General features: G+C 43.0%; 2 protein-coding genes across 3 annotated transcripts; one reads left to right on the forward strand and one right to left on the reverse strand.

The window, feature by feature from the left end:
- Nucleotides 1-87: 87 nt before the first annotated feature.
- On the reverse strand, nucleotides 88-7,901 carry FAM161B (FAM161 centrosomal protein B). Of its 2 annotated transcripts, none has more exons than XM_018083039.2 (8): nucleotides 7,601-7,901; nucleotides 5,933-6,495; nucleotides 4,379-4,716; nucleotides 3,884-4,011; nucleotides 3,430-3,597; nucleotides 2,843-2,942; nucleotides 1,323-1,402; nucleotides 88-1,104 (listed from the first exon to the last, which is right to left on the reverse strand). In XM_018083039.2, the coding sequence occupies exons 1-8, from the start codon at nucleotides 7,747-7,749 to the stop codon at nucleotides 1,014-1,016; spliced, it is 1,617 nt and encodes a 538-aa protein (XP_017938528.2). In that variant the 5' UTR covers nucleotides 7,750-7,901; the 3' UTR covers nucleotides 88-1,013. The 2 variants fall into 2 exon arrangements, with proteins under 2 accessions (XP_017938528.2, XP_017938527.2); XM_018083038.2 differs by having other exon boundaries at nucleotides 1,323-1,453; nucleotides 7,601-7,899.
- A 218-nt stretch (nucleotides 7,902-8,119) lies between these two features.
- Nucleotides 8,120-17,411, forward strand: COQ6 (coenzyme Q6, monooxygenase; the record flags this gene model as incomplete). Its single annotated transcript, XM_018082423.2, has 12 exons — nucleotides 8,120-8,270; nucleotides 10,032-10,166; nucleotides 10,889-10,947; nucleotides 12,058-12,181; nucleotides 12,618-12,748; nucleotides 13,107-13,214; nucleotides 13,318-13,380; nucleotides 13,702-13,809; nucleotides 14,215-14,417; nucleotides 15,510-15,625; nucleotides 16,027-16,193; nucleotides 17,246-17,411. Coding segments are annotated over 12 exons (1,395 nt in total), but the record flags the coding sequence as incomplete, so codon positions are not given.
- Between the last annotated feature and the right edge of the window lie 79 nt (nucleotides 17,412-17,490).

Raw genomic sequence — 17,490 nt, forward strand, 5'->3', positions numbered from 1 at the left:
GAGATGACAAAAAAAGCTTCTATTTAAAAAGTGAAGAAAGATGATTGACAAGGAAACTGAACACTGAAGAACATGATAACCATTTGAAAATATTTTAATCTCAAAGTGCAAAATTCTCAGGAAACATTCCAGGTGGCAAGGATTTTTACTTCTGAAATGGTTATTACTGTCAGGTAAAGGAAGATCACTAATGTGTGAAATATACCATTCAAGATGTGCCAGGCATTTGAGTGCAACATGCTGACAGGTAATACCTAATCTTACTTCTACCAAAATCCATTTTTAATATCACAGTAATAGTAGAATTAGGACAACAGCAATTCAAAGTGATACCCTGTTTAATTACAACCTTCTTTATAATTCTGGTTGGGTTTTGGGCCAAATTAATGACTTAAATTGGTAAGATGTTAAAACACTTTCAAATAATGAAATATGGGAGATTTTTTAGTATAGGAAGACTATTGCTTCTTACTAGGGATTAGTGACTGAATGAAGAGTTAACTCCAGAGAAAGACTTCCTTTTGAGTCTTCTCCCAAGGTAGGTCAAATCCTGGTATTTGTTTTTGTAGAAGTACCTTGTTTGGAAGCATTCTACCGCATATATGTCTAAACCAAGGTTTAACACACTAAAGGGCATTCTCCTCTTCCAGAGTGCTTCTGTGGCATGAATGCAAGGAGCTGACACTAGAGGATGCACCTCTTCAATCTTTCATATCTACTTTTATCCAAAGATAGTGCTTCAACCTTTTTAACTTGTTGCCCATTAAAGAAAGGGAAATGGCTCACACAAGGAACACTTGTGAAGACTAAGGGAGGCTGCAGGCTTTGCTGGGTTGGACAAGACATGCTTAAAACAACAGTTGGTCTTTTTTTTCTTTACTAAATTCTCCCTTCTCACTTACCCCAGAGCCATTCTTAGGTGTCAGCTTAAACCATTAAGTTCCTGAGGATTAACCTGGAGAATCCTGGATTTAAAAAATCAAGAGATGATCAGTGGATTCTTCTGCTAGCTCTTATGCTGCTGGTTCCTTTCTGCTCTGTTCCTCCTGAGGTACTCCTTCCTGTACAGTACAGTTGTCCTTTTCACCCGGAGGCTTGGGCACTCTGCAGAAATAGTGACTGTCTAATACTGGAAATGGTTTGCCCCGTGCTTAGGAAATAGAGTGCAGTCATAGGAATTCAGACAGAGAAGCCACGATGCTTAATAAGAGCAGTGAAGTTGATTTTTCCTACACTAGATAATAGAAACTGGAATGCTTTCATGAACAAGGAAAATACTTTAAGTCAAAGACAAAAGAGCTGTACTGTATTGTTTTTATTACCTGTGTACATCAGATTCTTCTTCCAGCAAGTTAGTGGCATCTTTCCCTTTTCTTCTTACAAATTCTTCGCTCAGGCCAACCTGCTGGAGAGTGTTTCTGTAGCGACGTTCTGCTCCTTGACGAGCATCGTGCTATGAAATCGAAACTTACAACAGTAAGCACGTAGAACTGGGGCTTCCCATAACAGTCAACTTGTTCTAAAGTACACAGCTGACACTCCTAAAGGGGACAAGAGGACAGCAGAAGCTCCTGTCCAACATTTTTGTAATCCATACAGTACAGTACCATAACTGAATATTAGGACAATGTCTCATGTCTCTCAAAGCCAGAGCTCACCTTTTCCTGCTTCTGTTCTTTTTTTCTTCCTTCTTCTATTCTCCTTATACTGCATTCCAGTCTTACCAGACTAGCATACTTGTGTCTGAGTCCTAACGGACACTCAAATTGAAAATAAGTGCAAAGAAGAGTTGTGGGAAATCCTAGAAATGTTTGCTTGTAATTGGTGAGAGCTAAAAACAGTGGAGTGGATAAATGGAGATCACCTGTGAAATAGCTTCATATCAGCTCAACTGAAAACCAAGCATCTTGGATCCTATATCCTCACTGCCTGCAAACGAACCTTGCAAATCAATGTAGTCTGAGATGATGGTTTTCCAGAGAGACCGGCCAGTTCTAAAGATTAAGGTGTTCCATATGGAAGGACAGAAATCTGAGTGAATGCAATTGATACCGGTGAATTCTTACCAACCTGGCACACAGTAATGTTACCAATGTTTATCATATATGTCTGTTCTCTGCTTCCATGATCAGAACAGAAAGCCTGACCCAGGAGGATACTTTCTGTTGAGAAATCTTAAATCAGCATATTGTCAATGTATTTTGTACATTGACATGTACTTTAACCAGCTCTCATCCCTGCAAGGATGTGGAACTGGAAGAGAAAACCCAGGGAAAAACATACAAGGAGTACATTAGAGAGAACAGATTGTATCTACACCTCAGGTGCCATACAGATTTGCAGCTGGTGATGGATGAGACGTGCTGAATGCAGTCCCAGATTGCAGAGTCCGCAGGTGATAAATGCAATGTAACCGTCATTAATGTTCTAGTAGCAGTAGAGGTACAAAAAAAAAGTGCTTAACTGGAGAGGGTTTTAAGAAAAAAGTTTTGCATTTCTAGACTGTAGTCTATGGCATTCAGGTGCAGAATAGGTATTCATATAATTTCTGGTGTGATAAAGGCTTGATTTTGACCACACCATATACTGTGATTGTAATATATACTACGAACTGGCAAGCTCCTAGAATTAAGTCAGTGTTTTTTTCAAGTGGTGGGAAGGAATTTAAATTTTACCTGGCTGGCTCTTCCATGTATTATTTTGAGTGCAGTCAAGAGACTATGCAACCATTCCCACCTTCTTATCCATGAATTAACTTGAGACTAGACTTCTTAATGCCTGTCTTAAATGAAAGACAATGTATCCTGTTGCCCAGAAACACTCTGGGACTTTGACCAGTTACCTTGGTGACCTGTTCGAAGAGGTATGGTCTGCTCTTGATTCGCAGCTGCATTTCTTCCAGCTCCTTTCTGTATTCTTTTGTTCTCTCTCTCATATTTTGCCTGAAATGGAAAAATTGCCTGTGCAATATAGGTTCCCTCTGACTGTAGCTGATCAGGAATGAGGAATCCTCAGTAACTTTCACTTTTTAAATTGCTTTGGGGTAATTCTCTTGATTCTGAATGCTGGGCAAAAAAAAATCCTATTGCTGGCAAGTTGTGGACCCATTAGCAAAGCTCTTCTATGAGAATATAAAGCAAGGAACCAGTGTTCACATTTCTAGAAAACCTTGTTTTAAGTGTGCTTTACCAAGTTACACATTACAGTTGACTCGTTTGTAAAATTAGTTTCTACAAATGTTAATCTAAAGGAAACTGTTCTGTATGGAAGGAATAGTGTGGCATTGTCAAGAAATCCAAATGAAGGGGTATAAAAGCAAAAAAAAGATAGGCTAGGAATGTTCTTAGACCCAATTCCTCCTAAAGAATTATCTGATGATTCCTAGTTGGTGGAGCAAACAGCCATTTCTGTGCAGAATAGGATACTGACCGGTTCTGTTTTGACTTCTCCTTGTGTGTTTCCTCCAGACTTTTATGAGGATCCAGTGCTTTTGCTCGGCTGTTCACTGACTTCTGCATAGCTTGACATTTCATTTTCTGTTTCTCCAGCCAATTAATTCCTTCTTTATCCCCTTCCTTTTTGTTAACTTGGGAGTGTCTGTATAGAAAAAGAAGTTACTAATGAGTTCACTGTGGACTGCCAGACCACATGCTACCTGGGAATTTCACTTTTGCAGTCCTCCAGTGAGAAAAGCAAAATATCAGCCATACGAGTACACAGCTCCCAAATCAGCTGGGAGGTAGAGCAAGACTCAGCAAAGAAAGAAGACAGAGAAACATTTAGAAAACGTGTAGTTGATGTGATGAGGGAAAACACTGGAGTTTTTTCTTCCATTTTGGTCATTAGTTAGTGTACGGTCTTGTAGACAAACTTTCCTACTTACCTAATAGCAGATTCCCTTCTTCTAGTTGCATCAGTAATATGCACTGGAAGGGTGTTGGAAGAGAGAGAAGAAAGTCTGGTCAGAGAATGACTTCTTTCCACTGAAACCTTGGAAAGCTTCTCAGAATCCTGAAAAAAATGGAACTTCATTCAGTTCACAGTACAGCATCTCCTCTGTTCTTTGCCTACCAAAGAGAACAGCTGGAATATGTGGGCAATGCATTCATTCTTCTCTCTTCCCCCAGCAGGGTGGAGGGGCTGACGGGTGAGGGAAAGGAAACACGATTAGGGCTATGAAAGGGTGGCTCGGCCTTATCTACCATAGCTCATCTTGTGTAGAATGTTGTTTTGTGGTTTGTCCTAGGATTCTGCAGTACTCTCAATACAAGGGCAGAGGTCATGGGATGTTAACCATCCATAGTTAAATGCTATAAATTGAAGAAATTGATATCTTGATCGGAGAAAGCAGTACCACAGAAATATGTAGGTATCTCACCTTTATCTTTTCATTAGCCTGCCTCTGCCTGGCACGGAGATTGGAGGTTCTTAGCTTGAATGGCTTATTGCGAGTTGGCTCTTTGATTTCTTGTCTCCTTACTGCTTCCTTCTGAAATGCCCAGTAAAGTTCTTCAAAATCCGGTATTGTTGGATTAATCCTTGGTTTGAAGCTGAAACTTTTGTCCTGCAAGAAGCCAAGCCTTTCCTGCTTGGTTTTGGTGGCAGTTCGGGACTGAGGCTCCCTCCGACAGTTGCTGGTGTCTATTGGAGCCACTGAGCTCTCAAGCAAATCCTTTGCTCTCATTTGAATGCGGATTTCTCTGTAGAGTTCAGCTTCTAATGAATCAAAAGGAAAGCAATGAAAAGAGAATGAATGACATAAAAGGCTGTGAAATTGCCACTGCACAAGTCTAAACTCTCCTTTACGATGGCAGCTCACATATATAGGAGAGACCAGATATCCTGTGCTCTCTTTCCCTACTTTTCAGCCCCTCTCTCCTGTGAAAAATAATTTAAAGATACCAGAAAAAAATATGGTAGGGTCTCTTTCTTATGCATTAATTTCTAGATGTGTCTTTCAATTATTGAAGCGAGTTATTGAACAGGTCTTCTCCTATTCTCCGGGGTACCAGATAACTTGCACCCCTTTGTCTTGCAGAAGTGTTAATCAAGGTTCTGCTTTTCATATGGGACTTTATGTCATTATGTTGATGGTGTGATCCATATGGGCTGTTCAAATATACTTGTAATGGATGATGGCTTATCTATATAATATCCACCAGAAACTGTCTATATTGGAAAAGATTTTGAGTGAGAAATATTTGATGGATAAACCATGTCTTGTGACTTCCATGACAAATTTTCCATAGAAAGAATGTGTTTCAGAGTATAGCATCAAACTGAAGTAATTTCTTGTGCAACACTAAATATTTGTGAAAATGCAGACAAACAGTTGTCTGGGGGTTGGTTTTTTGCTTTTAGAAAAAAAAATCAATACTGCTGTTTCCAAAATAAGACATTTTAAAGTCTATTTATAGGTTTGAATTGACTGAGATATGAAATATTCATTTCTCTTCTCGCACTTGGGTGCGAGTAATGGTCAGATGCAAGTGATGGTCAGATACAAGATACCACATGGACCTTGGACACTTATGGCACTACAGCTGTCTTCATGTTTGTGCCACAAATCATCTCAGCCCCTTTAGTGTGACCAAAGGGAAGGAATCCAGTGCAGGGAAGGGTTCCCAAACTGTCATGATTTGCAGCAAAAGGGAAATCTGTCTGAAGAGCTCAGTGTGCCCATGTTTGCTGGGGAGTGGAACAGAACTGTTGCTGCTGACACTCTTACAAGACTAGGACATGCTGCTGTAAGGGTATCTAGACAAAATGTAATAACCAGTGACACACAGGAGACCAGACAACATCGGGGGATGCAATGACACTGGCCTTATGCTTCAAGTAATACCCTATGGGCCATGATCTTACCTCCCAGCATGGAGACAGCGAGGGATGGGTAGGGAGGTGCTTTAGAGAAAGAGCCCTGGCATGTTACCTTTGAGTTTATTTCCAAGAAGTGGGTGGTAAGTAGATTTAGGAACTTTTTTACTGTCTTGCTTCTGTTTGGAGCTCTCATTTGGGGTTGCTGCTGACAGGAATTTTTGTCTGATAGCTTCTTTCTTTTTCTCCTCCTTCTCCAGGAAACTGAAGGGCCGCTGTGTTGAAAGTAGCAGCTCCTTTCTTTTCTGCATTGCTGTTTGCCTGCGAATCTCATTCTGCTCCATTATTTCCTGATAAAGGGGCAGAAACACATGGGCAGGTACAGGCTGTGCCCGGAATAGTTTCTGACATTCGGCTTCATCCTGGCTTTGCTTTTTGTCTCTCTGTTTGTCTAGTTCAAGAAACATGTATGACTTCATCAGCTCAGACTTTTTGCGAGCTTCCCGCAGTGTCATTTTGAAAGGCTGAGGGATGGTGATGGAAGGAATCCAGGGAGATGAAGCACTTTTTGGCCTCAAGCGGGATTTAGGAAATAAGTGAGGCTTTTGCTGATCCCAGGTACTGTCCGAGGTGAGGTCGGTCAAAGAACTGGACTGCCTTTTGTTACCAGATGTATGACTAAGGCAAAGACATTATGAAGGGGAAATTACTGAAATTATTAAAAAATAGAGTTAAAAGAAGGGAGACACTGTTGATTAAGAGAAAGACACCATAGGCTGAGCTGCTTGTTAAAAGACAGGCCTAGGGCTTGTCATTCTCAGGCTCCATATTTTGCTTTGCTACCAAAGTTCATGAGCAGAGCTTTGCCTGTTATATGTTTTCCATGTACAAAATGGCAGTTGCTTAGCTTTGTCATGCAATTTATTATGCTGCTAGCACTGTACTGCCAGAAGGGCCACAAGTAAACCAGAAAGTTCCAACTTTAGCCCACACAATTTGTGCACACAGATGCACACAGCATTCCCGAGAGGCTGATGGGAAGGTCATTACAAGAAATTGCTTTAGTGCAACTCTTAAGAGGTTCAGTTGGAAACTATGTAACTGAGAAGATGACTATATAACTGATAAAAAGAAAAAAAACCCACCCGAGACTATCCTAGGTCTCATTAAAATAGCAAACTTCTCACAGGATGTTTGAGGGTAATTGTGAAAGTGAGTAAAACCTACCAGATTTCAGGCAAGTAATAAATGCAGGCAAAATGAAGGATCATGGTGAATCAGAGTGGACTAAGAACAGGAAAGGGAAAACAAGGGGTGAAACAGAAGGTGCAGATCACCTGTAAACAGGCTCCTTGTTAATATACTCGCCCTGTGATTGCTGAAGTCTCTCCTTCTTTATAAACCATTTTCTTTGTAAGAGCATGCATGTGTGATCTGCTAGTGAATGTCAAACTAGACTAACCACAGGGAAAGACGTCTGGGAGCTCGATGTTGGAAAGACCACAGGTCTGAGGAGTGGATGCTGGGCAGAAAGGTGGTTGATCTACTGGCAGATTTTAAGCATGATTAGCTGATGAGCAGGAAGGGGATTTGTGCTGTTTTATGTGAATGCTGCTTACGTAGGCACGTGTTGACCCCATCCTCCCATCTGTGAATACACTCGTGGACAGTGTTTTGGCACTACACACGTGGATTTTAGGACGTCATGCGCTGCCTTGTCCCTGGCCAGAAGCAGCAGGAATCCCGCATGCCATCTTGCCATCCTTACCAGGCACCATCCTACCTGAGAGCCTCCCTCAGCTTCTCACGCAGAACTTCCACCTCCCGCCTGAAACCCTCCAGCTCCTCATCCTCTTCGAGCACCCCGAGGTCACCCCATAACTCTGCCTGGCACGGTGTTCCCGGTTCTAACGGAGACCGCCGGCCTCCCATCCTGAGAGGCTGCTCCCAGCTCCTCGCCCGACGGTGGGAATCGGAGGAGTCGGCGTCTTACAGCCTGTGTGTGGGGGGGTGTCGTGTCGCCTGGAAGAAATGAAATAAATCGAGAAGTGCTCGTTCTGGGGGTGCGACTCCAACCTGCCCCTGCCCTCACCTGCAGCGCGCGCCGCCGCCTCAGCCCTCCGCGACCCCCTCCGCCTCCGCCAATCAGCGCGCCCGTGGCGCTTAGGCCCGCCCTCTCGGCCTGCAAAACAGCCGGGCAGAACACAAAGGCCGCGGCGGCAGCGGGCAGGCGTTCCATGGATTTCGCGTTCGCGACTTGCCGTCCGCCGTCACTTCCGCGGCTGGCGGCCGCGCGCGGGGCAGCGCGCTGCCCCGCTCTGGGCGCCGACTGCGGCCCCGTCCCGGCCCCGCGCCCCGCTCCGGCGCCGCCGCCGCCGCCCCCGCACAGCCGCTCTACGATGTGGTGGTGTCGGGCGGGGGTATGGTCGGGAGCGCCATGGCCGCCGCCCTGGGTAAGGCTGTGACCTTCTCGCCCGCAGTGTGAGATAACTGTGATTGCCATTTAGGATCTTAATGTTCAGGATCCTGCTGTGGGATCTGCTTGTTCCTGCGCTCTAAAGTTGACTTAAAGCTGTTTGGTGAGCTGATCTGTGGTGAGCCTTGCCCCATCCGTATGTGTGCACTTCTACTAATGGAGCCATTGCTTTGAATTCTGCAGACTGCTTGTGGTGTTTCTGTCAAACATGGTCACCCTTAAATTGCTGATGGATCATTTCAGCCGTAGCTGAAAGCGTTTTCTGATCAGAGTGGTTAGGGTTGGAAGGAACCTTAAAGATCATCTAGTTCCAGCTCCCCTGACATGGGCAGGGACACCTTCCACTAGATCGGGTTGCTCAAAGTCCTATCCAGTCTGGCCTTGAACACTTCCAGGGATGGGGCAGCCACAGATTCTCTGGGCAACCTGTTGCAGTGCCTCACCACTCTCACATCAAAGAACTTATTCCTATTATCTAATCTAAACCTACTGTCTTTCAGTTTGAAGCCATTCCCCCTTGTCCTGTCAGTACATACCCTTGTAAAAAGTCTCTGTCCATCTTTCCTGCAGGCTCCCTTCAGGTACTGGAGGACCCCAGTTAGGTCATCCCTAAGCTGACTCTTTTCCAGGCTGAACAAACCTGATTCTCTCAGCCTGTCCTGTTAGGAGAGGTGCTCCATCTCTCTAACCATTATTTTCTGATCCCACATTTCATTCTCTAACCCTGTATTTTAAACACTACAATACCAAGATAAGCTGGATTTATGCTTGGTTTGTATCACTAGAGATCCTGAGATTACTGACTGCTTCTTTATTTGCAACATGGATTCAGAAGGGTGCAACAGGGAGAGAAGCCTAAAGAAAATAGTGCAAAGAAGAGCCAAAGATCCTGAGCAATAAGTGTTTTGCAAATATAAGGTTTACTGATTGTTCTGCTTGTATTATTAAATAAGACCACAGTGGAACTGAGACAGCATAAGGATCCCCTCCAGCAGTGATATCTAAGGCTGACACACAAGTGTGGGACCTTTCAAGAGAGGAGGTTATTGTTATGCATAATCTAGAAAATATGCCCAGGATATGCTGTCTTTAGGGCTGCTGTAGTAGCAAACACTGGATGTTGCAAGGATACCATTTCTGTCCTCAGTACCTTCTGCGTCCATAGCAGTCGGATGCAGCCAGTGGCCAGCTCAGCTGCAGTGATTTACTCTTTACTTGAGGCATCTCTTCATTTTTATTCAGTTCTCTTTAACTGAAAGTTAAAGTCTGAACTGCCTGTGCTATTCCATTGTCAGAATATAAGGACGTTAATGTAAGAAAACAGTGTAATTGCTACAGATCAAAGAAGTTCTAAGATCTCTTGTTCTAAAAGGTGAATTCATGTTTAAGCTCTGAAAGATGCGTTTGGTGCATGCAGTAAACATTGCAGGTTTCACTTGTTACTACTCCAATAATGAATTTTCATAACAAAATGGCACAAATTTGTACAAAAATGTAAACTTTAAACAAAAGGAAAAATGTGTAATCCTTGCTTTAACTGCAGAAGGGTTGTCCATCTCAGTAATGAAATTATAGTCATAAAGCTTTAAAATACAAGTTTACTTGCCTGGTCAAAACCTGTGTTATAAATGTTTGCATCTACTCTGTCTTATTAAAAAAGTACATAGGTGTTACTGAGAGAGAAAAATGAGATTTTTGGCAGGACTGTTGTAACAAAGCATGTATTTGCTTATTTTAGGCCATGATATTCACTTCCATGATAAGAAGATTGCTTTGCTGGAGGCTGGTCCTAGGAAAGAATATGATCACATGCCAGATAGTTACAGTAACAGGGTCAGTTCCATCTCCCCAGGATCAGCAACCCTCCTAAGCAGTAAGTATGACTTTCTTGTTTGCATTTATCACATTTATATTTGAGCTGGTTTTATTTTCTTTTAACAAAACCCCTTTGAGCACATGCTGCCTGCATCCTAAACTCAATAGAATTATTTGCCTTTGTCTCTTAGTATTCTATATGCTGAGCTGTGGTGATTGAATCTCTTGATAACAGGGATCTGTGTTCTGGTATCTTGGTCTGATTTATCATTATATAAACATTTATGACATATTTATGACATTAGGGTAGTGAAAGGTTGTAAGGTGCTCTCCACAGCAGCTGTAATGTTGTATTCACAAAAGAAGCATGTTCTTAGTGCTTTGTAGTCTAGTAACTAAGTCCTGAATCAATGAGGTGTAATTGTCATTTTAAAGAGAGATTTGAGCCTTGATTCCTTATGGGAAAAGAAATATTCTAAACAATGATGCTTTTCTGTGTCTGTTTTATTACCCGGTGATGGGACAATGAGAGTTGTCTGCTAGGTCAGACGTTCATGGAGAGCTCGTGTTTCTTCCTGCTGGCTTGTGTTAGGAGTAAAACCATGTGATGCTGGAGCTGTGATAGCACTGAGGCAGACCTGGCTCTGCCGAGGCACAGTGCAAGCTGACCCCGAGCATTGATAGTCAGGGAGGGTAGAGGGGAGTGTGGAGTGAGCTTCAGTTTTGTTTTGGTCTCAGTGTCACATGTGAGCCTATGTCTCCATTTGTGTCCTTTTTCAGGTTTTGGTGCCTGGGATCATGTCTGCAGCCTGAGACTCAAACCATTCCGGCGAATGCAGGTGCCTGACTTGGGGCTGCAAATATACCATGTGTTTGTCTACTCTGAATTCTCCAGAGTACTTACATCAATGTTACAAAGGTTTTTCTTTCTTTGGCAAAGGGCAGGTCATGCTTATGTTCATTCCTGTTCCTTTTTTGTGGGTTGCAATCTACTCAGAAATCCTTGTCTCAGGGTCTTGGTGTTACAGGCTGAAAGGTGGATTCCTAATGGAACCTGTAGATAGTGAGGCATGGGTACTAGCGGGAAAATAAAGGTAAAGGCGTGTATTGGTTTTGGCTGGGATAGAGTTAGTTTTCTTTATAGTAGCTTGTATGGGGCTGTGTTTGGATTTGTGATGTAAACTGTCGATAACACAGGGATGTTTCAGCTTTTGCTGAGCAGTGCTTACACAGTGCCAGTGCTGTCTCTGTTTCTCACACTGCCCCACCAGTGAGCAGGCTGGGGGTGCACAAGAAGGTGGGAGGGGACACAACTGTGACAGCTGACCTAGCTGAACACAGGGCCATGTTCCAGCAATAAAAGCTGAGGAAAATGAAGGAGGAAGGAAGTTCAGAGTGATGGCACTTGTCTTCCCAAGTAACTGTTATGCATAATGGGGCCCTGCTGTCCTGGGGATGGCTGAACACCTGCCTACCCATGGGAAGGGGTGAATGAATTCCTCGTTTTGCTTTGCTTGCACATGCAGGTTTTGCTTTTCCTATTAAACTGCCTCTCCCTGAACCCATGAGTTTTGTTTTTGCACTATTACCCTTCCAGTTGTCTTCCCCATCCCATTTGGGGGAAGGAGCAAGCAGCTGCATGGGGCTGAGCTGTCTGCTGGGGTTAACCCACAGCAAGGCTGTAGGGTAGCTTTATATGTTTCTTATGTAACAGGAAAGTAGGGATAAAAACTTGCAATTATTTTTTGAGCTGACACCAAATCATTTAATGACAGGAATTACGTGATGCACTTTAATAGCTTCATTCATTTAGGAATGAAGGAATGGACAGTAATCCAGGATGATTCCTCTAGTTCTGTATTTTTCAATTACCGTGTCCTTTTGCTGTTAAGTCTCTGAAAGGGACAGCACTTCTTTGTAACTTCATGTAACGTATTTTTTCTTTGTAGGTGTGGGATGCTTGTTCTGAAGCCATGATCATTTTTGAGAAAGATGACTTAGATGACATGGGTTACATAGTGGAGAATGATGTCATTATGTCTGCTCTCACAAAACAGTTAGATGCAGTAGCAGGTAGTGACAACTTCTTGATTATTTTATTTCCAGCATAGAGCTTACAGTTACTTGCCTTCTGTTGTGCGCAATAAGTTTTGAGAGGGAGAAATTAGTCTAACAAGCGATTCTTGACACGTGGGCAGCTTCTTGAACTGGGGGGAAGGGAGAAATCTGTCTTCCAAAGGCTACACAGCAAGAGCAGTTGCATATGTAGTTCTCCAGAATGTAGTCTCTCCAAAAACAGATTTAACTAAAAGATCTGTAGCTCTTTGTCCAAAGCAGGCCTTGCACTGACAAGGGGTTGTTCAGATCTGTTCTTTCAGGGTGTCTTGAAATTTGTAGTGTCAGCTTTTATGGTGCTGTTAAAATATGTGTGACCTTTGCTGTTGTAGCAATGTTTCCTTTTTTCCTGTCTGTGTCATGCTGTGACCATGACACTTTGTGTTCCCATCAGACCGGGTGGAGGTTTTCTACAGGAGCAGAGCAGTCGGGTATACGTGGCCCCTTCCCTCCCACAGCTGTGACACAAGCCCTTGGGTCCAAATTCAGTTAGCTGATGGACGCAGACTTCAGACCAAGCTGCTGGTAACTAAGCTCTTTATTTCTGTTGATCAGGCAGCATCTCTAACCCAAGTCCTTTCCACTGGATTTGGTTCTGATTCCATGTGTGCCGCTCCACTCACATGGAGTGCTTGAGTGAGGTGAGTGGCTAACTCTGTCAGAGATGCTATGGGACACAGTGCATAGCCTTTTCTGTACCCGGTGCAAGGAGGCTACTGAACTGGACAGGAGCAGAAGGGGCTACCTTTTCTGGGTTTTGGGCAGGTTTGTTTTTTTTTTTTTGTGAGTGAACAGGAAGTGGGTACATGCAGGCTGAGGTTTGTAGTGAAATACTGGCTTTATAGGAGCCAGAGAAGTTGCTTTGTATCTCTTTGTTTTGCAGATTGGTGCAGATGGTCATAACTCCGTAGTCCGGAAGGAAGCTGAAATTAAGAACATTGAGCATCAGTATGACCAGTCAGCTGTGGTGGCAACGCTCCATTTATCTGAGGTAAAATTCTGCTGACTGACTCTTCCATAGGCAGCAGAACAGCTTGATCAGAGTGCTCCAGGTCACTAATTCATAACTGCCCACTTGCTTCTTTCCACTGTAGGCCACAGACAATAATGTAGCATGGCAGAGGTTCCTTCCCACTGGGCCAATTGCACTTCTTCCGGTAAGGTGACTCGTGGTCTCTAATTTTTTCAAATATTTTGAAAAGTTTTGTAATCTGTTCTTTCTAGTAACTTTATTTCTGTCTATGCCTTTCTCTGTTAGTTCTGTCTCTTAAGAACTTGTGCACTCTTCATTTATTGCATGTTTTCCCCTCCTGCCCCACTCACTTTACCCTTGGTATTTCCCACTTGTAGCAAGTTGGGCTGGAAGAGTAATTTGCAGAGAGACTGGTGTGGGGCAGGGCAGTGGGGAAATCTTTGCACTGAATATTTATTTTTGCTTTTTTCTCTTGATATTTCCCTTTGACATTCTCTTAAATGAGCTGTCTGATACTGCCAGCTCTCTGGTCTGGTCTACATCTCATGAACATGCATCGGAACTTCTCGCTATGGATGAGGAAAGTTTTGTGGATAGCATCAACTCTGCCTTTGTAAGTATCAGCCTCATGGCAGGTATGAGGCTTTAAGAAATAGAATGGAACCCTGTGACTTGAAGTGATGGTAATGGAAGAGGTGGATTCTAAAGTTCCTTCCTTTGGTGAGGATGATATTAAAAAGGCACTTAGCAAAGAGCGGATGACCCCTCGGGACGGAATTAGGTTAGTTCTGAAAGTCACAGAAGTTGACCTAAATTTCCAAAAGGTAGGAAGGGTAGGATCATCCTAGTTGAAAATTTGGATGTCCTAAAACAATGAAGATAAGTTTTTCTACTGTATAGTTTTGTGCAAGTGGTTAAAATTCAGTATTTGGAACTGATTCAGATTTTTTTTTCCCAGCTGGATTCTTTTATAGGTCTGGTTTGGGTCAACATCTAAGGATTTGTTTGTCTTTTTCAGTGGAGCAACATAAACCACTCTGACTTCATTGACACTGCTGGGGCCATGTTTCGATCTGCTATTTCACTCCTGAAGCCCTCAGGGACTGCAGTCCGTCAGCTGCCCCCAAGTGTTGCTAAAGTAGATCCAGAGAGCCGAGCCATGTTCCCTCTTGGAATGGGGCATGCGACAGAGTATGTCCAGCACCGCGTGGCTCTCATTGGGTAAGATGCCCAGTGGTGGCCCTTGGGTGAGTGGGTGGTGTGTGGTTAGAAATGATGCAAGAATAGCGACTCCTAGTCAACAAATCAGATGGTTAGAAATAATATATCATTTCAGTTTGACTTTATCCAGGCCCAGTTTGTACTGTGTGCCCTTGTGTCCTTTTGCATGAGTAGCTCTCTGTCCATTAAGTATGTAAATTGCAAGATAATTATTTCCTGTTTCTGGTTTGTATAGTCTGATGAAACAATCCAGTATCTCATGCTGGACCTGTACTTCCCCAAACATTGTAGCAGCCATTCTGTGCACCAGTTTGAGTTTTAAACTCACCTTTCATACAAATTATTCCATGTGGGATGTCATACGCTTTTGTATGGTGGCCTATTGAAATAGGAAAATATCTAATTTTTTACATTCTAAGGTTGCACATACTTTTTTCTCTGCCACAGCTGCAATATGGTGGTAGCTTTTAGTAATGCTTGGATGCTGTACTACACTTCAGATACTTTTCATCTTTCCAACTTGTGAGCCCCTCTGTGCTTGGTACCGCTCTGTGCTTTACAGCTTGGTAAAGTACATGACCTTGCATTTCATACCCACACTTAACTAATTTCTCTAACTTTATGACTCCCTTATCAATATGTCTGGCTTTGTCCTTTAGAGATCAGTCTGCTCATAAAAGAACCTGATTTTGTTTCTATTCAGTGATATCCCCCTTCTCCGTTATATTCATATCTGTCCACTTTGTGTTTGTGCGATGTGCCATTGATAGACTACCTGTTGTGCTGAGGTCACTTACAGAAACATTAAGGCCTGTTCCACGCTCCATCTGAGAGAGGACTTTGGCTAGTCACTTCTTTATAATTTTTCCTTTCAGAACTGCTTTTTGTTATCTCCCCTTTGTCTTGCTTCTTACAACTGGAGAGGCAGTCAGGTAGTTCAGCATAGCGTGAAAGGAGGTACTGGAAAAAGCGCACTGTAAGGTGGTGTTCATTGCAGAGGTGAGGTGTGCTACACTGATCCCTTCTGGGGTTTGTCAGCCATTGTGGCTTTCTTCAAGGAGGGAAATAAATTTCTGTCTTCTCTTGCTCCAGGGATGCAGCACACAGAGTCCACCCACTTGCAGGACAAGGTGTAAACCTCGGCTTTGGTGATATTGCATGTTTAGCTCATCACCTCAGTGCAGCAGCCTTCAATGGGAGTGATCTGGGTAAGGATCCAAGACAGTGCAGTGTCAGTAAGAAGATTTGTTGTACAAGCCTTTGCTGCTGACAGCAAGACAAGCATTACCTCTGTTGCAGGATGATGCTGTCTTGCATTTGGAAGGCACAAGCTTTGTTGCAGCAAAACTGTTCTGATGTCCATTGGTTGTGGAGCAGTTTAAGATTCTTGGATGCAGTTTCCATCCCACAAATTTCAAAGCTTCTTTAAAAAAAGTAAAGTTCTGCCACATGGTAATTAAAGAGATGGTGAGATGAAAAGCACTAGCTGGCAGAAGGTCTTTATTGATGGATTAATTCCCTCTTCTCCTTCTGTTGCCAGGGGAGATTGCTATATAGATTTGTTTGTGGCACATCAGGTTTAATAGAAGCATTCATTTATCTCTTCCAGGCTCCTTAAAACATCTCCTGAAGTTTGAAACAGAACGTCAGAGGCACAACGTATCCTTGATAGCTGCTACTGATTTGCTAAAGAGGCTCTACTCCACGAGGCTGGCTCCCCTGGTGTTGCTGAGGACATGGGGATTGCAAGCAACGAATGCCCTGCCTCCTGTCAAAGTAAGGATCTCACTTTAGTGAGGGCTGTAGGGATTGTCCAAAACTATTCGTGAAATATGCACAAGCTGTAAAGCTTTTTGTTTGCTTGTTTTAAATGAAACATTTTTCGTTGGAAAAATGCTACTTCTTTAAACCCGAGGTTTTGTGTCCTGAATGAGCCAAGGAGTTCCTAAATAACTGATGGCTCAGTAGTGACTGTTTTCTTGCAGCACAAATTATATAAGTGTCTATATTCTGTATCAGTAGTTGGAGGTTAGAGGTCATTGGAAGTCTTTGGCTTTATTTTGCTATGCAATAGAAATGTTGAACCTGCATTCCACCAATGCACAGAAAAAAACAGCCCTCTGAAGACACATTTTCACTAAGACATCGCTGATGCGGTGTGCAGCTCAGATTTACCTGTTTCTGTGTTGTTTTGCCTTGTGAAATTGTTCCCTCATGGCAGAAGTGCAAATCTCTATGATGGAAATTACTTGAGGAAGGCAGTGGTGAGGAGGTTCTGTCTTAAACACAGACCCTCTGTTTGCAGTGTATCTGCCTAAATTCCTCACCATCTTGACCTTGGTGCCGGATTTTTGTGAAGTTCCTTAAGCCCTCTGCTTGCAAAGCTCCCAAGCACCAGCACATTAGAGTCCTCATTTCTGGATTTTAATTTTTATTCCACAAATCATCTTTCTGATAAATACAGGTGCCCTGTTTCCTTTGTGTCACAGGTGAGACACTACCCAAGTTGAAAAGCAGTACATTCCTAAGGCAGAGTAGCTGCCACTGGCATGGTGTCTTATTTTTTCTCTTTCTCTGTTTAAAGCAAAAAAAACCCAAATGAAGATCTTTTCTCTGATCACAGAACCTGTTGGTAACACCTGTAGTGTGCTACTTGGGAACGAAAGGAAATCTCTAATTTTCTAGCACACAGGGATAGGTGCTCTGCACTTGGCTAGAAAGACTGGCCAAGAAATGTCCATTCATGTAGAAGGGAAGGCACCTAGAGCTGCTTCTTAGGACACATGCTTATTATGTTTACTAATTACTTCTCTTTTTTTCTCTCTTAGGAGCAGATCATGGCTTTTGCCAGCAAGTGATCTGTTGGCAGTCTGGAACAGCAGCTTGCCCGTGAATGCATTGCCCTTAAAAGGACTGTGACTGACTTGAATCACTGAATTGTGTTATTTTATAATTTAACAATAAAACTGAGGGATTGAGCTGTGTATTACATCATCCACTGGTTTATGCAAAAACTCTGTCTCATCTGCTCTCTTCAAGAGGATTTAGGGTTTCTTCTCATAGTACTATGATG

This window comes from Manacus vitellinus, unplaced genomic scaffold, assembly GCF_001715985.3.
Source record: "Manacus vitellinus isolate BGI_N305 unplaced genomic scaffold, ASM171598v3 scaffold_6_pilon, whole genome shotgun sequence".
Taxonomy (NCBI): domain Eukaryota; kingdom Metazoa; phylum Chordata; class Aves; order Passeriformes; family Pipridae; genus Manacus; species Manacus vitellinus.